This window comes from Osmia lignaria, chromosome 9 (genome assembly GCF_051020975.1).
Source record: "Osmia lignaria lignaria isolate PbOS001 chromosome 9, iyOsmLign1, whole genome shotgun sequence".
Taxonomy (NCBI): domain Eukaryota; kingdom Metazoa; phylum Arthropoda; class Insecta; order Hymenoptera; family Megachilidae; genus Osmia; species Osmia lignaria.
Genome location: NC_135040.1, coordinates 13,294,294 through 13,316,272, shown reverse-complemented (window position 1 = coordinate 13,316,272; position 21,979 = coordinate 13,294,294). Strand labels below are relative to the sequence as shown.

Genomic DNA, 21,979 nt, shown 5'->3' with positions numbered 1-21,979 from the left:
TGTTATCTTAAAATTTATATAATTGATATTTAAAAATAGATACCAAATTTATATTACCAGTTTTATTGAAAAAAAGGATATATATATATACATATTTCTTTAATACATTTCAATTTATATGTAGTCTTTCATTTAGTTTTTTCAGACTCTTCTGATTCTAAAGAATCCTCAAATTGGTCGGAATTTTTTGATTCTTCAGATTCTTTTATCTCCTCAAATTGGTCAGAATCTTCTGATTCTTCAGATTCTTTTATCTCCTCAAATTTAAAGGGCAGACGATCGCCCCATGCACTGCTTCTTGCACAACGATACGTATTTCTGAAAATATACAATTTTGTATTACCTTAATTTCATTTATTTATAACAATATGATACTGTTATTGAAATTCGAATATTACGAACTTTCCATTCTTCCATACGGTAAAAATTTGTTCTTCAAATTTTCCGGAAGCTGTACACATTCGACATATAACATGTTTGGAACGTTTCAATATAGGTGAGATTATCCGTGGCCATTGATCATCATTTTCTGAACGTTTACCTGGGAACGTTTTTTTTTTTTTTCAAATAAATAAAGTCAATAATAAATTATTTCAGCCTGATTTTTGTATCAAACAATGATAATATTTTTACCATATACCTTTTTTAAGTACTATATACGAATAGAGTTCCATTTTATATTCGGACTTTTGAGCTAAAGGTAATGTCTGATAGTGAATCTTAAAACTGCAAGGAAACTTATAATCTGCTATTTGAATAGGACATTGTAAGTCGTGAGGACACTGAAAATTGTATAATGATACAATATTTTTAAGAAGGTAATCGCTTAAGAAGCTGTTTACAAATATACCAGATACTCACAGGCGAAAATACGTGCACACCCCGTGTATCTTTTCTTCCATGTCTAAGTATGAAATCCCGTGCCTCGGTAATTACCTATAACGAATCAATTGATTAGCTGAACGTCTTAATCAAATGGGGTTGTAGAAGTGTAGCACTTACTCTAAACCCATATGTTGATCCCTGTTCTACAATGACTAAATACTGGTTTGTTTTATTCCATAATTTCGAAATGACTTCAAGACGAGATTTTTGATCTGGTAATTCTAACAAAGAGTATGCACTTACTACAATATCATAAGTTGGCTATAATATAAAAACACATGTATAAAATCTACATTAAACATTTTTATATCCCATAATTTCTATTCTTACAATTGGAGCTGCAGGAAAAAATTGTCGGTAAAAAACGTGGTGTGGATTAATTTTTGGTTCAGCCATTTTCATAAGATATTCAGAGAATTCATTCATGAATCGCGATACATCTACACAATAGTATTCTTTAATAGATTTGTTCCAAAATTCAGATGCTGCCCTATAATAAATGTATGAATATTAGATTTACGCATTTTAATATATTCATTCTAATATTTTGAACATGTTTGCATTTCATCTTTCTTACCACATGACTGTACCAATACCAGAACCATAGTCAAATAGCGATTTAGGGGTAAAATTTTTATCATGAGTATAAATTTCATTAAAAATTTTGTATAGAACGCTATATTCAGGTATGCTTCGACCAAATAAATATACCAAGCTTGTAAAGGCATCATAATTAATTGATTTCCAACTATAAATAAAACCTTTTAATTGTTTCAAAACCTGTGGATTTTTTAACAATTCTTTATGGTTCATTGGTTCCTCCATACCATTTATATTGATTGCTCTAGTATGTGATTTAATATCTTTTATTTTTGTTTCAATGTCATCTGCTTCTTTTGGAAGTTGTCTTTCATGTAAATATGATGTTAATCTCTTTGTGCCTTGCTGAACTTGTTTCAATGAAATATTATTCACTTTGAACAAAGAATTTGTATATATTAATCATGAAAAATTGTTGAATAATAACAGATCCTATCTTTTTCTTTTTATTACCTCCTGCAAGTGCTTTAATTGAATTGCAAAGCCAACTAGGATGCTGTACTTGTCTAGGACTTGATATCCCTGGATGATGTCTATGTTTAAGTTGATTAGTTAAAAGTAACTCATCCACTTCGTCTGTGACTTTCATTTTTTGTTTTGTAGAGTACTAATTAAAAAAGAATAAAAAACAATGATTAAATACATTCATTTTTTGATTAATACTAAATAGTATTTAACAAATATATCAACTATAAAAAAAATAATTTGTTTATAAATGAATTTCTTTTTAACAGAATAATAATATTAATATAAATTTCATTAATTACCCATCGTATCTGCTTGCATTTTACAAAAGTCAATCTTGATGACATGATAACCTTAATGTTTTTTGTATTTTCTTCACATAAAATAATCTTATTCAGGATCTTAACATCTGTAATCAGTAGAATAAATATACAAATTATTTTAATTTAAAGTTATAATAAGAATAATTACAATATGACAAACAATTATAAAATTCTATAACTACATTAAAAATGTATTGCGGTATATGTCATATAACCTTAAAGAAATTCCGTACATACAGGTATCTGTCGTAAGTTCAGTTTGTTTTCCCAAAATAACTTACGATGATTCTTGTTAACAAATCATTAATCTTAATGCTTATATTTTGATGTATCCGTTAAAATACAGATACTATAATATTCAGAGTATTTAATTTTCAAACATAATGAAATTCACAGAGCACTTAAGTGCTCATATCACACCAGAATGGAGAAAACAATATATAAATTACGAGGTAAAATGAAAAATTATATTAGTTTTAAGCATTATTGTAAGTAAATGAATTTTATACTAATCTCTCACTGACTGTGTAATAAAATTTTAGCAATTTAAGTAATAATAAGCATTTTAAGAGTATAACAGTTCTGTATCTCATAAGCATCTATTGATCAATCATACTAAAAATTTAAGAAATGTATATTTATAAGATGTTGTAATACAGGAAATGAAAGCATTGCTCTATGCAGCAGTAGAACAAGCACCAGCAGCAGATATAACAGAATCCCACATATTGGAACGCTATTTTAACAAGTTTGATGAACAGTTTTTTCATTATTGTGATAAAGAATTGGCAAAGATAAATACATTTTATTCAGGTAAATTATGTTTTAAAATAATTATTATAGTTGCTTGGATTGTAGCATTTGAAAATTAATTGACTTACTGTTCATTTATTTAGAAAAATTGGCAGAAGCTACTCGCAGATTTGCATCTCTTAACAATGAATTGAGCGAAATTTTATCAGTCTCTGAAGACAAGCAAGGAAACCGTAAAATTCGTTATAGGAACAACATTTTGCAAAAGAAACCAGTTTCAGCACGTAAACTTCAAGAACTAAAGTTGGCTTTCTCTGAATTCTATCTTTTTCTTATTTTACTTCAAAATTATCAAAATCTAAATTTTACTGGATTTAGAAAAATATTGAAAAAACATGATAAAGTAAGTGCAAGCAACAGTAAAACATATAAGTTGACGTTTACAGTACTTAATAAGAAACTGTTGTATTATTTAGCTTTTAAATATAGATATTGGTGCAAAATGGAGAGCAGAACATGTAGATACAGCATTATTTCATACACACAAAGATATCGACAGGCTTATCGCAGAAACAGAAGCGTTGGTTACCCGCGATTTAGAACATGGGGACAGACAACGTGCTATGAAACGTTTGAGAGTACCCCCGCTTGGAGAACAATTGTCCCCATGGATTACATTTAAAGTTGGACTGTTTTCAGGAGCCTTTGTTGTACTGCTTATAGCTGTAATTCTTTCAGGTGGATGAGCATTTATTATTTACTTACATTTTTCAAGTCAGAAGGTATTTTTAAAAACATTATTTATTATATTTCATAGGTGCACAGTACAAAAATGATAATAATAATTGGCGAGTTTTATGTAGATTGTATCGCGGACCATTGCTTATGATTCAGTTTCTTTTTCTTATGGGTATAAATGTCTACGGTTGGAGATCTTCTGGTGTAAATCATGTCTTAATATTTGAACTTGATCCTCGAAATCATTTATCAGAACAGGTTGTATATTTGATCTATTGATTTGTAATATGCATTTTATTATTACTATATCTTGCAGCATATCATTGAAATGGCAAGCATATGTGGATTGGTTTGGTCTTTATCTGTTTTGGGATTTTTATATAGTGAAACATTAGGTATACCACCGTTTGTTCAACCTGTAAGTCATAATGGAATAAGATTTTGCATAATGGAATTGTGCAAATGGAACTGATATCTACTTTTTTGTTTACAGATTTTACTTTATACACTATTAGCCGTATTTTTATTTAATCCAACAAAAACATTACGATACGAGGCTAGATTTTGGGCGCTTCGTGTACTAGGCAGGATATTTTGCGCTCCGTTTTTCTATGTTGGATTTGCCGATTTTTGGCTTGCCGATCAACTTAATTCCTTACATACAGTATTTTTAGATTTTCAATATTTTGTTTGTTTTTACGTACAAAATTCATCGTGGACCGATGTTACTGGTTCGTATTTAAACATCAACTGGTTATTTAAAAATTTAATAGAAATTCATAATACGTAATAAAATGATATACTTTTCTATAGATGCAGAAACTTGTATAATGCGAGAATTGTCCATGAGACCTTTCGTAGTTTGTTTACCAGCGTGGTTTCGATTTGCACAATGTCTACGTCGATACAGAGATACAAAAGAGACCTTTCCACATCTTGCAAATGCAGCAAAATACGCTACCAGCTTTTTCGTTGTAGTTTTCTCATATTTACACTTAACTAATTCTAGTGAGTCTTTTAAAAATCATTAATTTAATATGAACATGATGAAGACACTCGTATAGCATTTTATCTTTTTACAGAATACTATGTAATGTCCACTGAAAATCCATATTTCTACTTATGGATAACTGCAAGTATAATGAGTTCTTGTTTCGCGTATACTTGGGACGTGAAATTGGATTGGGGATTGTTTGATAATAACGCAGGAGAAAATAAATTTCTCCGAGAGGAGATAGTTTATTCTTCCCCGGTAAGTTTGATTTCGCGAACGCAAATTAGAACTGTTTATTACATTTGCATGATGTTGCAGTATTATTATTACTTCGCGATAATCGAAGATTTTGTGCTCCGATTCGGCTGGGCATTTTCTTTGTCCCTCACGGAGATGGGATATGTTCATGCAGACTTAATGGTTTCTATAGTCGCACCATTAGAAGTGTTCAGGTAAGTTAAAAGTAAGTTAAATACAGTTTTTCATAGGTCATGATATACAATCAACCTGTAGAAAATAGTTCATATTGCATAATCTAGCATAGAATATTATCTCTAGTGAAGCTTAACAGGTATTTTTGTTTGCATGATGTTTAAAAACTTTGATGCTTGAGTCGCACAAGATTTGTTTAGATTTAGACCATAATGTTTGTCGAATGGAACTAATAAATCTTAAATAATATTACGTAAAATGAAATTTGTATTATTTATTTAAGCTTTATTTCTTCTTTTAAAATTTATATTAATTTATGTATTTTAATTTACTGTAAGAAATATGATTTTCTATCAATTCGCCTTACTAATCAGTTAATAGAAGGTACATATGGAATTATTTTCGTCTGGAAAACGAACACCTCTACAACGTAGGGAAATTTCGTGCGGTTCGAGATATCTCCATAGGGCCTTACAGGCACACCGAGGACGATGAACCACAAACAGCTATCTGTCTTATGGATCGTATCAACGACGACTGCGATCAGCTGATAACATGTCGTAATCGTTGAAAATAATATTTTGTAATTGTAATTTTTTATTTTCGTATGATCTGTTTCCTTATCTTTGAGTTTTTCGCTGATTTGCATGTTAAATTTTCAATTAACGATCTAACGTTCGAGTGCTTGATCATATTTATTGAATTTCAAATTATCACATACAAGAGGCGTTTAATCCATTCAGATCGTAAAATAATTGCCTGCTCCTTTTTAACAGGAGATTCATATGGAATTTTTTCCGTTTGGAAAACGAACATCTAAACAATTGCGGCAAATTTAGAGCAGTCCGAGACATATCTGTTGCACCGGTTGATTGCTCCGATCAAACGCAAATATTAAGGATGATGGATGCATCGGATGGGGTGATTAATCGAAAGAGGAAGCAAAAGGTCACGGATAAAAGTAAACCGTTACGTGCGTCTTCCAAATCCGAATCTTTGATTTGTGATTTAGTTTCTTAAACGGAATGTTAATCTATGTGTTATGGATAAATGTAAAGAAACTGATGCTAGTCGTTAAAGTACAAAGATATACCAGAGTGATTCTTTAAACTATGTTAAATATGAGAAATTAATACTGTTTTAATTTATAATATTCTATCATGTTGTAAGATTATCAACAGTTACGCCCTTATACGCGCATACGTACTCTTCGGCATGGTTTGAATTTAAATTTTCCGCGCTGCGCGCCACATCGCGGCGAGAATCGATATTTTCGAGATGTTCGTCGATACAGTTACGCACAGTAAATTTGAATTTAAAAGAGCTGCGGTCAAAACTTCATACATACAAATACAAATTTCTTTTTTAATTATATCGACAAATTATAACAAAAATAAAGTATTTTAATGTTTTTAATCAATTTCAGATATCTACTTCCTCTTCTACGTTCCTTTTATTGCATTCTTCTCAATAATAGAAGAGCGCAGTTATAACGAAATGCTTAAACTTCATTTAGATCTACCAGAGAAGATCAGTTCGCCAGCTGTGGCAAATAAAATATTAATAACGAATCTATCGTTACAATCCATCGTAGACACGTGCAGTTAATACCATTCGAACAGTTGTCGTGATTGACAGTGCGCAAGTGTTACAAACCGTTGTTATCGAGTATCTTTTTAAAAACATTACATCACGCTGTGAAGGTATACTACTTTAATCCCGTTTCCGAAGGTGATTTTAACATTTTTTGTAAGTACTATCTATATCATTTTTCGTTCCAATTTCACAAAGCAACATTATTATTCTATCGGATACCTTTTACGTGCGTTCGAATGTAAGCGGATAAGCGTATTAAGTAATCTTATTTTTAACATGGAAGATAGCTTTATGAATACAAGATAAAGTTCACGCGTGGAATCAGCTCGAAGTCGAAGAGGAAGGATTTATTTTTCTACCAGACGTAGCGGCTGTTTTCGAAGAAGAGGAAGATCGGAGTCGGAGCATCGAACGCGGAAACGAGCATCGAGGGCTCGAATAGAAGGACAAGAAGCGTTGGTTCTCGTGTACGAGGATATCGCGGTGGAAAGGGTAATGGTGGTATTGATTGCAACGGAACTTGACCGCGCAAGCTCTCTGTCTGCCCTCAATGAAATGACGTGCTTACATATGGAACCACGACGGACGGGACGACGACGATAAAAACCTGTGGATACCACACCTGGCCGACACCTGCCAGTTGGAACGGTGATGATGACACCGACCCTTTGTACCTGTACATGGCTGCTGCTACCCTGCTGCGTTCTCATCAGCCTATCCACCGGTGAATTGGATTTCTATCGAGGTGAGCGTTTAACGTCGACGTTCGAAAACACTGCTTTCATACAGGGTTAATGACACTGTACCCACAAAAAGGATTGTACATCGGTCTCTCCCTCTTCCCGATAATACACGTTCATGACCTTCTTTCTTCGCTTTTCCCCTATTGTCTACTTGTCGATTTCAATCGAGTTTATTTGTATTCGCGATGAAACCGACTTGGAAAATTCAACGCTCCTTACCTCGTCGTCACCGCGTAATAATCGATCGTTTTCCGTTCCTTTCATTCTCTATTTTCCACTCGATTCCACGTATTCATCGCGAAACTTTTATCCTTTCTTCGTGTCGAAAACGATTAAATTGAGTTCCGATGTTTATCAGCGGTGTTTCGTGTTCGTTACACCTTTGCATATGCTTCCTCTATAGATATGGTTCTTTTTTAAATTATATTTAAAATTCATTCGATGAGAAAATCTATTTATACATTATGATGAATGTTTACTTCGAATAAACTCACGTTTCTGTACAGGATATAAATTACGAACCGCAATGAAATTATTGTGGGTAGAGGAGGCCTGTTAACTGCTTACTTATCATCTTACCGTATCACCAGGAAATGAGATGATAACGCGTAGCCACCGTATAATTAGTTTTCTTTAGTTCAATTCTGCTTGTTTTCTTAGCTGCAGGTTTCGAGGTGTTTAAACGAAATGTGATTAATTTTTTCGAGTAAATACTAAATTGGAAGTTTATTAAGCTTTTGGGATTCAACATGTTCTGCCTCTAAAAAGAAGAATTACATTTTAAACACTTGCACTATAAATAACGAAAGTAACTTGATTTTCAGATGAAGTCCCCGAAAGTCCGGAAAATATCGCGTTGATGGAATATCGTGCCCGGAAACTGATCGACCTGATCGAGTCGCAAAATCATCATCAGCAGCATCCCCATAGAGCTCCCATCTTCTCCCCGTTGATAGGGAACCCGTCTCACAAGAAGCATCACCTGGACTCGCGTCGTCAGAAGGAAAGGGATCTCCTGAACGTTTTAACCGACAAGGCGATCTTGGCTGAGATTCTCAGGAAGAAGAAGGCGAAAGAATGGAATCTCAGGCAAACGCGATACAACGAGCCGATCAACGAACTTCCCGAAGAAAGAGAGCAGTATCTACCGATCGACGAGTTGAATCGGTTGGAGTATCTCAAGTTTAAGCTGCCTTATTTATCCCGTAAAATTAACGACGATGATGTCAACTATCGGGACGAGGGTTACGAGTACGAGGAAAATGGACCAATCAAGGAAATACCTTACGAGGAGAGGAAGTTTGACAGAGGGATGAAAGAGGAACCGTTGCTGGGCTACCACGGAAGTTACAGTGGTTCGTTCGACGAACAGATCGCGGCTAATGATATGAACGTTCAGAAACCGCACACCACTGTTCCAGAATTTACTTATCATTTCTACGATTCGGATTTGAACGAGAGACACCCGTTCGCGGTGAAACCGAACAACCCGAAATACTATCAGGACGGTCCTTTTTTCTTCGGTAAAAGCTGTGCCTCGTTTGTTATAGTTTTACTAAAGTTAAATGACATAGGAGTAATCGCGGTAATTTGTGTTAACAGGTGATAACGATGAGTCGAGCATGGAGGAACCCAGTAGAAACAAAACAAAATGGGAGCAAGAAAGTAGTGAGATTGAAAAATCGCAAGCAATACACGAAGAAAGTACGAGAAACGCTGATTCAAAGTTTAAGGATACGTCGATGATCACGTTGTCGGAGCTGGAACAACGGACAGGGTACAGTCCTTTGGTTGTGCCTGTGAATCATGACTTGAATAACGATATATACTTCATTGGTAGGCAAATGCGTTAGGTTGAACGGTGATTTTCTATAAATTACATTTTAAAATATTTCTATAATTCTATGTTTGTAGCTATCGTTGCTGGTTGTAGTGCGGCAGCAATGTTTGCACTTGTACTGATCGCTTTAACATGGTGCAGGTAAAGAGAAATTAATTACAGAGGAAAGAGTTCTTCGCGTAACCATGTAATGTTATATTAATTTTTTGTAGATTGAAACGAGGTGCTAAAGCAGCTGCTGACATAGAGTACCCAGCTTATGGCGTAACTGGTCCAAACAAAGAGATATCGCCTTCAGGAGACCAAAGACTAGCTCAGTCTGCTCAGATGTACCACTTCCAACATCAGAAACAACAAATTATCGCTATGGAAAAGTAAGATAATCCTTTATTTATAATGGTAATGTTCATTTCCGTTTTGTTCAACTAAGGCGTCTCGTTAGGTCAACGAATGTATCTGTTAAGCAGCGAAGAAACGTCATTAAATTTCGTGATTCTTTTTATTTTTAATTAGAGCGTGTTTGTTCAATAATGATTTGTGTAGTCGTGTTTCTGCAACCAGAGATCCAGGCTCTATTTCTGAAGCTGAGAGTGAGGAGGAAAACGAAGAAGGAGACTATACCGTTTACGAATGTCCAGGATTGGCTTCTGTAAGTATTTTCAGTAACAGTAGGATCGAACGTCCCGTACATATTTCAGATTTTTTATCATATAATTTCGTTTTCAAGACTGGTGAAATGGAAGTGAAGAATCCATTGTTCCACGACGATCCAACCCCAGCAACACCAGCACAAACGAACAAAGAAGAGGACCACATGTAGTTTCAGTAAATCCTGAATACATTTCATTTGAATATCTTTTTATTTGGTGCTTAGCTCACTGTTAATGTACCATATCGAAAACATTTATCTATATATACATATATATATATATTAAATGTATACAACTTTAATACCTATGTGACGCAGGAAGTCAAGATATAAATGATCAACTTAAGGGTCTGATATTTAGGGCTACATTTGCGTTTTGTGCAAGAGATTTATCAGGCGAGACGATGAACCTTCCTATCTCGTTTCGAACTATCGTGTTTGTTTGAGAACACATATTTTTTAGCTCCATGATGTACTATAGTTTGTACTTTCATAGCAAGTGCGGTTTAACCATATGATTGACAATTATTTTTCTACACACCGTTACACTTGCAAAGATAAGGGTACAGATTGGAGATCGTATATTACACTATTAACATTCAATATCATTTCTTATCTAATTTTCATTCTTTTTAAATATATAGACATAATATTTATTTATTAAATTTCAGTAATATATATTTTATGCTTTGAATTCCATCAAATAAGATATTTTACTTCAGAGTAGGTGGGAGTTTGAAAGTTGACCAAGGAGAGCCTTTGTTTCTGGCATAATTTTTAAAAAATTTACAATATCTGTTATTATTCTGTCTAGACGGTATACTTAAAATTGAATCACATAATCCTATATAAATCTACGTAATAGAGAAATGGAGGAAAGTAAACGATTAAGATAATTTAAGAAATTTAATTAAGGCGAAATTTTATTGTATACAGGTAATATTTTACCCTGAATGTTGTTGCGTTTAGCTTATTTTAACAGACGTTAGGAAACAATGTGGAATGATTTCAGTTTTACGTACTACACTGTTATTTCTAGCATCATTATTGTGATTTATATTATCATCCTAAAAAGAAGCGAAAACTCTGTACATATGTTACAAAGAAGCTGTTCCTTTTAATATTGGCTATTTACACAGGCGATATATAACATATACATATACATACATATAATTTATTGGCTTGAAACGATAATATGTATTTTATTTTTCTATAACAGTTATAACGCTGTTGATCGATAGAAACAGTTGTAAGATAAAGAAGAGAGCCTATCATAGAAATGATTATTTATTTTGTCAAACTTGAAGAGCACATTACACGTAATTTAGCGTCGACTGTGTAATTTACTCCGAATAAGAGTTACTATTTACATAAATCCTCGAATATCTGTGGAATGCTATATAGATACGCTATATAATAATAGCCAAAACGAGAAACAGTAATTTTCCTGAAGAATTTCGTCTGTGTTTAATAATCGATCATAGATCGAAAATTAAAGGAAAAAATAGAAAAAGAAAAAAAAAAACACGTGAACAGCATGAACCTATCGTTAGCCTTTCAATGCCTTTACAGCACCGCATCGTCTATCACAAAATAAATTCGTGAAAATTTTATAGAGAGAGAAACACTATGAAAGGACAATCTGTGTACAAATAGACGATTGTATAGAAAAATTTGTAGCATGATCGTATGTGTTGTGGGCTGTAGCATAGCCGCAATGGAAAACATTGCGAGATCATGTCCGACATATGTTTCGTAAATATTATATATATATATATGAAGTTAATACTATTATTTTTGTTCTTCCATTAATTGAAAACTGGTATAAAATATAAATGATAAATGATGTACTATTATTTTATTAAATAAATTATTTATTTTATAAAGAATCTTTACCTTTTTTAGGAAATAAAATATTTAAAATGATATGTCATAAAGCTTCTTATATTCGACAGTTTTATTTACAAACTGAGTTTTTATTATACCTATAAAATGCAGCAGGAATATTTACAGAAGGCGTGTTATCTTCAACTTTGATAATATATATATATCAAGTTGTAATAATAAATATTTCAGATAAATCTTCAGTTTTCATTTAATATTTCTGTTTTGTATCAAGGAGAACACATTTATTTTTCTACCCTTGAAACAGGGTAAAGCGCATCGTTAAAGATCTACATTCGAAGATCTTGAATTCGTCTCAATCATCAGGCTTTACCCGATAAGTGTTTTTATAGATACATCCAATTATTCATGGATGGCAATTGTATTTTTACAGTAACCAGTTGAACACTTTTAGTCGTCTTTGTAAGATTCATTGACAGCTCCATTCTTCGTATCCATATGAATCTCTTCGGTAATAGATTCTTCTTCAGGTTGTTCAACATATTTATAGAAATATGCCATTACAGCGAAAATGAATATAGCGACCAACATCAGTCCAGCAAATAGAATGAACTCGTAAAACTGACGAAGAGAAAAGCAATAATTAAATATGATATACATAATACTGACTGCACTTTCAGAGAATCTTTACTTACCATTCGACTGAAGAATGTCGAGCTTCCAGCAACAGTTATAATAACTACAATTAGATTCCCGAATGCAGTTGTGAGCAACCAGGTAGCTTGTAACAAAGACTTCATACTGATGGGTGCCTGGGTGAAGGCAAATTCCAATCCCGTCACTGAAAACATAACTTCGCCCATCGTAATAATGATATACTGTGGTAGTAACCATAATATGTGCATCGAATTTGGTTCAGTTACGGTTATAACGTTAAGATTCGACTCGTTTTCATTAACATATCCAACCAATGTATAAACTCCTCCAGTTCTGAACGGTACATTGCTTTTCACTATACCGTTCATACGAATATCATAGGTATTCACTTTTATATTTAGAAATTCGGTTACGTGAAATGAAGTACTATTTATGGGCAGACGAAAGAGAACCGTGCCATCTTTTATAAATTCTATATCGACAGATTTTCCCGGCGAATTCACATAGATCAGTCCTCGCACAGCAGGTTCAAACGAATCTAATTTTTGCACCGAATCTTTGTAGCTGTACGATAAACCTTCAGGTGTAATAACCCAAGAGTTTGCAATGGCTTCTTTTACTGTGATCTTGCCTGAAACATACATTTGAGCATGTTAATAGTAATACAGAATGAGAAAACGTGGTTGAAGAAGTTTGAAATAATAAACGCACCATTTTTGCTTAAACTTCTGATACCGGGGCATTTCGAATAATCTGCTACGTAATTTAATTCTTTCGTGGATGAATCCATATGGATGTACTTGTTTTCCCACATTTCAAGACTTTGTAGTACGAAACGAGACTCATTGACGATTTGCATTTCCACAGGACAATTAAGAGTATTGAACAGTCGTAATTGGGCTACGCCAGTCGAAGGCAGAACAGGATCGGTTTTCTAAGAAGAGAACCTTAAAATGTATTTCAAGCAGAAAGTTGTCATTTTATCTTTTACAAGGTGTTCACTATGTGTACCTCAAGTTCAAGTTCGACGATAGCCGACGCAAAGAACGATAATGAAGCCAATAAACCCCCAATAGTAAGCTTTCTGAGCGGTGTACGAAGACCAATTTTGTTCATAAGTGGATAAATACAGATTTCAAACAAAGGGATGAAAGTGAGTACCAACAAAGGATTAACCACTTGCATCTGGTCTGGTTGCAATATGAAATTTCCGATTTCACCATTCATTCTTCTTGCTTGCATGGTCCATCGAGTACCTTGCTGATCGAACAGTGCCCAAAATATTGGTATTGGCAGAAACAGCTTCATTACTTGAAAAGCTGATTTAATGTCGTTTATGAACGACCGGTCGTATTCATCGTCCGCGCAATCGAGCCAGTGATCCCTTTTCACTCCTTTCGTCCGTATCTTCTTGTAAATGGCATGCTGAAATAAATATGTCATTTAAAAATAATCAACGAACCTTTATCAGTATCTTACACAAATCACACTTACGGAAATACACTTGGAAACGTTTACTATCACATTGCCTTTTGGTTCTAATATTTTGTATAAAGGTTTACCCAGTAAAAATATCACTGTAAAGAGAAACAAATAATAATAATATAGCGTTTTGAAAAAATTTCACTTCAACTTACCGAGGGACAACAGCATAAGAACGGTTGGAACGAAAAATGCCAAGGAATAACAGTTGTTATCACCGAAACAGGAAATGGTTCGAAGCTCCGGCGTAAGGAAGCTGGATATCAGAGACCCTAAATTGATAGAAAAATAAAAGATGGAGAAGAATGTGGACAGGTATCTTTCCTGTTGAGGCAAGACGAATTGGTCACCACCGAATGCAACCACGCAAGTTTTTATACCGCCTGTTCCAATGGCTATAAGGAGTAGACCAGCGATTGAAAATTCTCTGCAAAAGTTACATTGTTTATAAGCGCAATTAAATGCTAGTTGCAAATACTTTAAAGTAGAAAAATATTGCTGTTCATAAAAATCTTACCTTGGCGATAACGAGTAAACAACGGGTGTTGCACTTATGGTGAAAATAATTTGTCCTATGGCATAAATGATGCTCAAATAGAAGATGGTGCGAAATTTTCCTAACAATGAGTCTGCCAGTATCGCTCCAATCACAGGGAAGAAGTATGCCAACATGGTGAAAGTGTGATATATCGTGATGGTTGTCTCCTTCTTATAATGCAGGTAATCCAAAAGATACAGCGTTAATATGGCTAAACAAATAAATTGTTCAACGTTATATCGGTTATATCTATATTGAGGAAATAACTGTACAGGGTGTTAAAGAACAACTGGTTAAAACACAAGTAGTTAACTCGCGATATTATTCATAAAAATATATATTATACAATGTCTAAAATATTCTAACTCTGCATCAAAATTGTAAGACATATACTTTTTAAATGGCTTTACCAGTGATTCAACTAGTAGGCCTTGAGCAAAACGACCATCTTCGTCCTTTTCTTCTATCTCATACTCTTTCTCGGTTTAATCGCAGCGATTTAAAATATTTAGCTTATACGACATCTATTAATAACCCTTATAAATTAAACAAGTTATCGGAGATCGTTTATCAATTAATCGTGTTCCTCAACACCCCGCGCAAACAATTACTTCTTAAAAAAACAGAAATGAGACGCTCATTGGAAATTCTGTTTATGAAAATATAAAGAACTGAATTTTTTCAAACAAACTTTAAAAGCAAAGTCTGAAAATATTATTACAAAGTTGATAAAGATGAGTGTTCAGTTCTCACATACTACGGATTCCGTAGAAGGAAAATCTCTCGCAGAATTCATTGCTGATGATGAAAAATACCGCCTTTGGGTACTTGAGTTTCTGTAAAATAAAAAAAAATGACAGCAATTACATTACACGTGATTAGTACAACAAAATAAATGCGGAAAGGATGCAGGCAGTTACAATGCAGGTTGACCTAATTAACACGGTTGTCGTTAGCGTCGATCAAGAGGATTCGTTTTCCTCTTGTAAAATGCGAAGGCCACGTAATTTCCACAATTATTTACGCTACTGGTTATACCGTACGATTTAAAGGCCAGCGTTCGACGTGTTGCAAATATTTTAATTTATTTTTCAAGTGATATTTAACAAATGTTAGATACCTGTTGAAATTTTTAAAAAACGTACATAAAAGTTAATTACTTTGTTCCTCCGTATATTCACAATTCAATTTGTTTAGCTGACAATTTTAATGCAGTTAGAAGCGATAAGAAACTAGTTATCTTTTAAACGTTTTATCAAACTTCTTGTCTTGCTTACATTTTTACTAAGAACTAAGTAAAGGAATAAAATAACAGCGAGCATAGAAAGTACATGTACGACAGGTAAAAGAATTGCATTGAAATGCCTTTTAAATCACGTTCGCCTCGACTTCGTATCTCATTGAATAATGTTTAAAACATATTACTGGCTGGTTAGCTTAAAAATCGAGGCACGTTTTCTCACGAAAAACAAACCAGGTCAAGATAAACAATTCATTATAATACGCTGGTAAATAACGTGGTAAACCTGTTATTATTATTTGAAAATCAATATGTCAGTTCGTCAAATGATCGGTTTCATTGCATCGAGACATTCTGAAATCGAATTTTTATCGAATCGATGTCGAAATCGACAATGATCTTACCGAAATATAGTAAAGCAAATTCCGTTTGAATTCCTACCTCTCTTTCTGTATTACCCTCGATCATTCTGCCTGGTAATTTTACACGAAATCGTACTAGTCACAGTAAAACTCAGGTTAAACGCTAAATGAAAATTCACAGGATACGACCGACGTTGACACGATTGACATGATAATCGAACAAAATTATGAAGAGTATCGAGTGTAATTATGTATCGACAGAAACGGCGGTTTTACGTGAAAAACGATAGTATCGAGCAGCGCCGCGTGTAGATCGCTAATCGACCAAGATATCTAAGTCGATATCTCTATTTGTGAGAGCGACACGTTCGTCCCGGTTGGGAGACAGAACCGCACTGTTAACTTTCGCGTAGCCTACCTACGATATGTAAGTATTACGATTAAGACCGCGACGATGGCAGTGAAGATTGTTACGTAGAGTGTACTCTATACATATTTAGAACAATGTGAAAGTATCAAATCGAAATCACGGCTCAGTTACGTCTAAGCCACAATCGAATCAGTCATGACGAAATACTAATGGCGCGATAGTTTCTATGAAATGGCTTCAAACCGTGCACAGCTTCACGATTGTCTATCTGAAAATTATGTATGTATATTTCCTCGTAACCTTGTACAATTTCCTTTCATTCAATAATCATTACGATTAATATAATACTTCATAAGATCCCACTTTTTTATTACGTGCAATAAATCATAATAGTATCGTATTATCTTTGGTAGATCATAATGCGAAAGAAATTCCTTTTATATCAAATTAGAAAAATTTTTACTAATATGATATAAAAAGATAACGAGGAACTGGATTAAGATAATTCGAACATAGAGGATTCATAGTTCAATTTCTAGTAAAATACATATTTTTGTTTCAGATGGGAAACAATATTAATCTACAATTTTCATTTATGCTTACTCGCAAAGATAATTTGTAATGCTGTGTCAGCGATAAAGAACGATTAAAAATCATTTTCTTCAGATACATACAACGATAACGAATGTCGCGAGAATACGATTGCGAAAGATTTTGTGTCAAAATCAATATATTTTAATTGGATATCCTATGCGACGACCGATTACTGTTTCGATGCAAATCCGGGAAAAAAAAAGTGAAATCTGATCTCAATTCCGCTCAAGGAGCAACGACACTATTTTATAAAACTGGTCCATTTCGCAGGGGCGTGACTTACGATATTGAACAAGTATCTTGGTGAATGGATTTGCACAAGCCACATGGGACTTTCATTTTTTAAGTAAACCGACAACAATCCTCCCGATGAAGAGGAATTTTTATTCTTGAATGGCCTTACATGGACACGCGTGTAGATTCAATTAATTTAGTGAAAGTGTAAGTAACTCTGTTGGTCAACTGAGCATAATTTATTCGCATATCATTTAGTTAACGAAAATGATTTTTTCACAGTGAAAGCTGAATCGATCGGGATGGTAAGATGAGCATAATTTCAATGTAATTATCTAATTAATTAATTTCTTTTTTTTACGAAAAATTTTTTTTCCACGAAAATGACAACTATGACAATATATTGGATAAGAAAATGATACCATTATCATTACTAGGTATATAGATAATTATTCCTTGATAACGATAAGTAAATGTTTACCTTTTGATTTTTCTCCATGTCACTCTTATTGTCCGGATGATCTGAAAAACAGTAGAATAGAGATTGATAACGTGTGTCTGGTACAATTATACATTCATCCTATTACCAAGCATTTTTTAGTTTAGAATGAGTACAATCATCTCAACGTGTCGTTTGTAATTGTTTATTACCATCGTTGAATACAACTTTGTACTTAATTTCAATAATTTAATCGTGTGCGTTTGTGGAGGTATGACGACGTAGTTTTATACTCGTTTACGGTTCGCTGTCACGTGTATAAAACGAGTTTTCATCGATACAAACGGACATTCTTAACAATCGACATTTGTTAATCAAGCAATAACGAGCTAACGAGTAAATGGCACTCGTACCTTGACGCATACCGAATTCAATTAATCCTTGCACGCCATTCGAATAATTATTACATTGTTGTTCCAGTTGATTGGAATAAATGTATGCTAATCCACTAGATTATAAAATAATTTAAAAGTGGAAGCCTTTCCAGGAATGCTCATCGCTTATATCTTCCTACGTTGATGATATAGATCAGTCAATTCCAAGCAGATTGATCGTTTTATTAAAAAAACTATTAAGTTTTGAAATCTAAGAGGAACGAAAGAGAAGAAAGGAATCCTCTTTAAGAAGAGTCTATAAGAAGCTATAAGCAATCCCTGGTGTTATAGTAATCACAATACAACGGGGTTAAAGAACTGGCTATTATTGTCATCGTACGAGGAACGCTAGTAGAAAGTAATCTGTTACGTCAGTCATTAATATTTAAGTCACTATGGTAATTTGTTGCTTCCGAATTAGGTCACGGTCCAATTAGACATCGAGAGAAAGACGATTTGACCCGAGTTGCTCTCCCAAATATCGCGTTAAGGTTCATTGATGACTTTGCTGTTTAGCGTGTTGACTGCTGTAGGGGTTATCGATCACTCTCCTTACAAATTTAGCCAAATAATTATACTAATTAGGAAAAGTTTCAGAAACTATGGTGTTTTAGTATTAATCATTTTGTGCTTCAGCATTGAGGCGATGATTCGAAGTAAAATTTTTATCACGATATAGTTCGTAATTGCCGCTTACACAACAGGTCGAAGATATGAAAATTTTCGTTCTCATTTAAAATGAGATAATATGTCGGAATTATTGAATACTAATTGTAAAGAAAGTATTTCATGTGATTTCATGTGATTTTGTTATTCACCATGAAATTCGTATCAATTTCTTCGAGTGTAAATAGTTGCTTTTTGAAAAAAAAAAGTAAAGAAGAAATAATACATACTATTGTATAATTTCGAGAATTAAATTGATCGAATAGTAAAGTAAAACTAAGAGAATGTTTGTTAAACATGCGCGGAATACCTCGTATTTCGTTGATAGAAGCTTTTCTTTCGTCCATATTCGCCTGTCGAATGATAAAACGAACCTGTTCCTATAACGTTAACTGGGATACTGCTTCAATTTCTCAATTGTGTTACCTTCTTATGATTATCTGCTCTTATCAGTCGAAACATGCAAGCTAACAATTAATTCCGGAGCCGTTTATCAGGTTTGATAGGGTCGAAATTGTTTAAAACATACTTTGTAAATTAGAGAAGTCTTCTTTAGGTTCAAACCGCAAAAAACAAGATGAAATAAATTTATTAATGGCAACGAAGACGACGCAATGCGTTATCAAAAGTGTAGGTTTTAAATAATTTATTTTCTGTATAATCAAGACATTCAAGATATATCTATTAGTATTGACGTTCGCAAGGAAAATATAAGTGAAGTAGTTCAATTAAAATAATTTATTGAATCATGTGTACAAATATTCTTTTGAAATATTCTTTTTAAAATTCTACGCATTTAACGGATATCGATCTTAATACTTCCGGTAATGGAATCCCCGAATTGATGAATTTTATTAAAAATTTGTATTCCAGATAAACGTGTAATATTTATCAGTAGATATAAGTTCTAAATAACAAAACAATTACAATTAATGATAACATAATACAATGTTTTTACTTATGTACTTAAATTCCAGCAGTATGTTCTAATTGATCGATAAAATACATCGATACTTTATATTTATTTAAAATAATAAAATTAATTTATAAGTCGGCCGGCATTCGAGATTGGGCGCATCGAAAGAAACAATGAAAGTTTGAACGTGTGATTGTGTAAGGGAAGTTGAACTGGGAGAGGGTTACAATAGTTTACAATAATGGATAATTGTATTTTATAATATCATTAAATTTCGTCGTAATAGAACTGTGATGTGTTGATTCGTTTACACCGAAATGACTATCGACAGGTTGCATGTTACTTGCGAAAAGTAACGGTATACTTCTGGAGCTTTCACGTCGAACGCCATCTAATTTGTGAGTTTGGATTCACGTTTTACAGGAAAGGCTCGTCATTGCGTGTAGAGACGAGTATTATTTCGAGTTCACATTATGGGGTTCGATGTGAACCGATTTCAGGGCGAAGTTGACGAAGAACTTGTTTGCCCGATATGTTCCGGAGTTCTAGAGGATCCTGTCCAGGTATTATTCTGTTTTACTCATTAACGATTGAATGTCCCCAATGAACCAGTTTTGTGCGTTTACGCAAAACTAACCTTACTTTTCTTCTATCTTTTTTTCTTCATAATATTCCTACACCTCTCATTGATTCTTTCAAAATATTTGCCGAATGATGTCAATTATTGCTTTCATTTATTGCCTTAAATATCATGATTTATATTTTAGAAAATATTACAATTTTCATTCATAATGTCAAATAATTGGTTAAATTTTTTACAACTTTCCTACTGTCAAAGTGATAGTACAGTCTTATTTATCCTTGTAAATGAAATAAATGTAAATAAATGTATTTTGCAAATTATAGAGGATGTTAATGTATATTTATTATGTATGTTTAAATATACTAATAAAAGTTTTGTAAAATATTTAGTTTGGCTTAAAGACTGGTAGGTGAGCAATATGTTACAGGCACCTGTATGTGAACATGCCTTTTGTCGTACGTGCATTAATGAATGGATAAACAGACAACCTACCTGCCCCTTGGATCGTACACCAATCACATCTGCTCAGCTCAGAGCAGTTCCAAGAATTCTTCGAAATTTGTTGGCTCGTCTGTGCATTAGTTGTGATAATATTATGTATGGATGTCAAGTAGTAGTCAAGCTTGATAGTTTAGTGTCACATTTGGAGCAATGTGAATATAACCCTAAGAGACCGATGCTTTGTGAACAAGGATGCAGTCTCATCATTCCCAAGAATGAACTAAAAGATCATAATTGTGTAAGAGAACTTAGAAACATCATACATTCTCAACAACAAAAGCTAGCTGACATGAAGCGTGAATTAGGTGAACAGCAGCTTCAAATAAATGAGCATAAAAGGGAAATACATCTTCTAAAAGATTTTATGAGAGCTTTGAGAGTTTCAAATCCTGCAATGCGAGCTATTGCTGATCAAATGGAAAGGGATGAAGTTGTAAGATGGTCTGCTACTCTTCCCAGAGCAAGGGTGACCAGATGGGGAGGAATGATTTCCACACCCGATGAATTGTTACAGGTATTGTAATTTATTGTTTGATGTACTGTTAATCAATTCTAGTAATTAATGAAACATAATATTGTAGACAATGATAAAGAGAACTTTGTCAGAATATAATTGTCCACCACATGTGATCGACGAACTAATGGAGAATTGTCATGAAAGAAAGTGGCCTCCAGGCTTAAATTCTCTTGAAACAAGACAGAATTCTAGACGCCAGTATGATAATTATGTTTGCAAAAGAGTTCCAGGAAAGCAAGCAGTGTTAGTTCTTTATTGCGATAATACACACATGCCAGAAGATATGATGGTTGAACCTGGATTAGTGATGATTTTTGCACATGGCATAGAATAAAATTTTATACCAATGTTCTATGCATGCCAAGATATTTTAAAATTCATTTATTCTGTTGTTTGTTATATTCACCATGATTAATATTCAAGGTGTATGGAATATCTTTGTACTTATGTGCAGATACTAGGATATTCGCATAACGTATCTTGCAATTACTAATGCAGGATATTTTTTCAAAAGTATTGAAATGAACAAACGACATGCCTTTTGTGATAAACAATTGTACAGACACAATTGCCACAAACAAAA

At 33.5% G+C, this 21,979-nt stretch overlaps 5 protein-coding genes across 25 annotated transcripts; 3 read left to right on the top strand and 2 right to left on the bottom strand.

Moving 5' to 3' along the window:
* Window positions 1-45: 45 nt before the first annotated feature.
* LOC117603151 (ribosome assembly protein METTL17, mitochondrial) lies at window positions 46-2,647 on the bottom strand. Of its 4 annotated transcripts, none has more exons than XM_034322035.2 (10): window positions 2,507-2,647; window positions 2,253-2,359; window positions 1,939-2,092; window positions 1,463-1,859; window positions 1,216-1,375; window positions 1,003-1,146; window positions 862-936; window positions 641-782; window positions 403-541; window positions 46-318 (listed from the first exon to the last, which is right to left on the bottom strand). In XM_034322035.2, exons 2-10 carry the CDS (start codon window positions 2,295-2,297, stop codon window positions 129-131), a joined length of 1,446 nt encoding a protein of 481 aa, XP_034177926.2. In that variant the 5' UTR covers window positions 2,298-2,359; window positions 2,507-2,647; the 3' UTR covers window positions 46-128. The 4 variants fall into 4 exon arrangements, with proteins under 4 accessions (XP_034177926.2, XP_034177916.2, XP_034177899.2 ...); XM_034322025.2 differs by having other exon boundaries at window positions 2,511-2,647; XM_034322008.2 differs by having other exon boundaries at window positions 2,489-2,627.
* On the top strand, window positions 2,620-7,284 carry LOC117603120 (solute carrier family 53 member 1). Of its 7 annotated transcripts, none has more exons than XM_076690071.1 (12): window positions 2,620-2,725; window positions 2,933-3,086; window positions 3,170-3,429; window positions 3,503-3,764; window positions 3,844-4,022; window positions 4,081-4,182; window positions 4,258-4,495; window positions 4,578-4,772; window positions 4,847-5,016; window positions 5,077-5,210; window positions 5,967-6,939; window positions 7,149-7,284. In XM_076690071.1, exons 1-11 carry the CDS (start codon window positions 2,657-2,659, stop codon window positions 6,208-6,210), a joined length of 2,007 nt encoding a protein of 668 aa, XP_076546186.1. In that variant the 5' UTR covers window positions 2,620-2,656; the 3' UTR covers window positions 6,211-6,939; window positions 7,149-7,284. The 7 variants fall into 7 exon arrangements, with proteins under 7 accessions (XP_076546186.1, XP_076546184.1, XP_076546185.1 ...); XM_076690069.1 differs by having other exon boundaries at window positions 7,070-7,208; XM_076690070.1 differs by having other exon boundaries at window positions 7,074-7,205.
* Window positions 7,285-7,394: 110 nt separating this feature from the next.
* Window positions 7,395-11,543, top strand: LOC117603185 (uncharacterized). 3 transcript variants are annotated; one of them, XM_034322074.2, is made up of 7 exons: window positions 7,395-7,531; window positions 8,354-9,052; window positions 9,132-9,365; window positions 9,444-9,510; window positions 9,582-9,743; window positions 9,913-10,018; window positions 10,097-11,543. In XM_034322074.2, the coding sequence occupies exons 1-7, from the start codon at window positions 7,438-7,440 to the stop codon at window positions 10,187-10,189; spliced, it is 1,455 nt and encodes a 484-aa protein (XP_034177965.2). In that variant the 5' UTR covers window positions 7,395-7,437; the 3' UTR covers window positions 10,190-11,543. The 3 variants fall into 3 exon arrangements, with proteins under 3 accessions (XP_034177965.2, XP_034177975.2, XP_034177983.2); XM_034322084.2 differs by lacking the exon at window positions 7,395-7,531 and adding an exon at window positions 8,129-8,218; XM_034322092.2 differs by lacking the exon at window positions 7,395-7,531 and adding an exon at window positions 8,182-8,235.
* Window positions 10,750-19,290, bottom strand: LOC117603089 (peptide transporter family 1). 7 transcript variants are annotated; one of them, XM_034321857.2, is made up of 10 exons: window positions 19,190-19,290; window positions 17,822-17,862; window positions 15,298-15,376; window positions 14,520-14,751; window positions 14,158-14,429; window positions 14,015-14,097; window positions 13,532-13,945; window positions 13,232-13,454; window positions 12,559-13,151; window positions 10,750-12,484 (listed from the first exon to the last, which is right to left on the bottom strand). In XM_034321857.2, exons 1-10 carry the CDS (start codon window positions 19,224-19,226, stop codon window positions 12,314-12,316), a joined length of 2,145 nt encoding a protein of 714 aa, XP_034177748.2. In that variant the 5' UTR covers window positions 19,227-19,290; the 3' UTR covers window positions 10,750-12,313. The 7 variants fall into 7 exon arrangements, with proteins under 7 accessions (XP_034177748.2, XP_034177767.2, XP_034177775.2 ...); XM_034321876.2 differs by having other exon boundaries at window positions 15,294-15,376; window positions 19,190-19,282; XM_034321884.2 differs by lacking the exons at window positions 17,822-17,862; window positions 19,190-19,290 and adding an exon at window positions 16,222-16,363 and having other exon boundaries at window positions 15,294-15,376.
* A 171-nt stretch (window positions 19,291-19,461) lies between these two features.
* Window positions 19,462-21,927, top strand: elgi (E3 ubiquitin-protein ligase NRDP1 elgi). Of its 4 annotated transcripts, none has more exons than XM_034322142.2 (3): window positions 19,462-20,358; window positions 20,806-21,393; window positions 21,461-21,927. In XM_034322142.2, the coding sequence occupies exons 1-3, from the start codon at window positions 20,269-20,271 to the stop codon at window positions 21,728-21,730; spliced, it is 948 nt and encodes a 315-aa protein (XP_034178033.1). In that variant the 5' UTR covers window positions 19,462-20,268; the 3' UTR covers window positions 21,731-21,927. The 4 variants fall into 4 exon arrangements, with proteins under 4 accessions (XP_034178033.1, XP_034178025.1, XP_034178042.1 ...); XM_034322134.2 differs by having other exon boundaries at window positions 20,788-21,393; XM_034322151.2 differs by having other exon boundaries at window positions 20,780-21,393.
* The last annotated feature ends 52 nt before the right edge of the window (window positions 21,928-21,979 follow it).

What these genes read in the sequence shown, in the direction of transcription:
- LOC117603151 (XM_034322035.2), bottom strand. Translation starts at nt 2,297, where the DNA reads ATGTCATCAAGATTGACTTTTGTAAAATGCAAGCAGATACGATGG. An exon ending in GTATATAGTACTTAAAAAAG is followed by an intron (nt 542 to 640) that starts GTATATGGTAAA and finishes AAACGTTCCCAG; the next exon opens with GTAAACGTTCAGAAAATGAT. An exon ending in ACCGTATGGAAGAATGGAAA is followed by an intron (nt 319 to 402) that starts GTTCGTAATATT and finishes GTATATTTTCAG; the next exon opens with AAATACGTATCGTTGTGCAA.
- LOC117603120 (XM_076690071.1), top strand. Translation starts at nt 2,657, where the DNA reads ATGAAATTCACAGAGCACTTAAGTGCTCATATCACACCAGAATGGAGA. An exon ending in AACAATATATAAATTACGAG is followed by an intron (nt 2,726 to 2,932) that starts GTAAAATGAAAA and finishes GTTGTAATACAG; the next exon opens with GAAATGAAAGCATTGCTCTA. An exon ending in GAAATCATTTATCAGAACAG is followed by an intron (nt 4,023 to 4,080) that starts GTTGTATATTTG and finishes TATATCTTGCAG; the next exon opens with CATATCATTGAAATGGCAAG.
- LOC117603185 (XM_034322074.2), top strand. Translation starts at nt 7,438, where the DNA reads ATGATGACACCGACCCTTTGTACCTGTACATGGCTGCTGCTACCCTGC. An exon ending in GGACGGTCCTTTTTTCTTCG is followed by an intron (nt 9,053 to 9,131) that starts GTAAAAGCTGTG and finishes TTGTGTTAACAG; the next exon opens with GTGATAACGATGAGTCGAGC. An exon ending in AATGTCCAGGATTGGCTTCT is followed by an intron (nt 10,019 to 10,096) that starts GTAAGTATTTTC and finishes TTCGTTTTCAAG; the next exon opens with ACTGGTGAAATGGAAGTGAA.
- LOC117603089 (XM_034321857.2), bottom strand. Translation starts at nt 19,226, where the DNA reads ATGGACGAAAGAAAAGCTTCTATCAACGAAATACGAG. An exon ending in TTCCTTCTACGGAATCCGTA is followed by an intron (nt 14,752 to 15,297) that starts GTATGTGAGAAC and finishes TTATTTGTTTAG; the next exon opens with CCATATTAACGCTGTATCTT. An exon ending in CGACATTCTTCAGTCGAATG is followed by an intron (nt 12,485 to 12,558) that starts GTAAGTAAAGAT and finishes TCTCTTCGTCAG; the next exon opens with TTTTACGAGTTCATTCTATT.
- elgi (XM_034322134.2), top strand. Translation starts at nt 20,269, where the DNA reads ATGGGGTTCGATGTGAACCGATTTCAGGGCGAAGTTGACGAAGAACTT. An exon ending in TTCTAGAGGATCCTGTCCAG is followed by an intron (nt 20,359 to 20,787) that starts GTATTATTCTGT and finishes AAAGACTGGTAG; the next exon opens with GTGAGCAATATGTTACAGGC. An exon ending in CACCCGATGAATTGTTACAG is followed by an intron (nt 21,394 to 21,460) that starts GTATTGTAATTT and finishes ATAATATTGTAG; the next exon opens with ACAATGATAAAGAGAACTTT.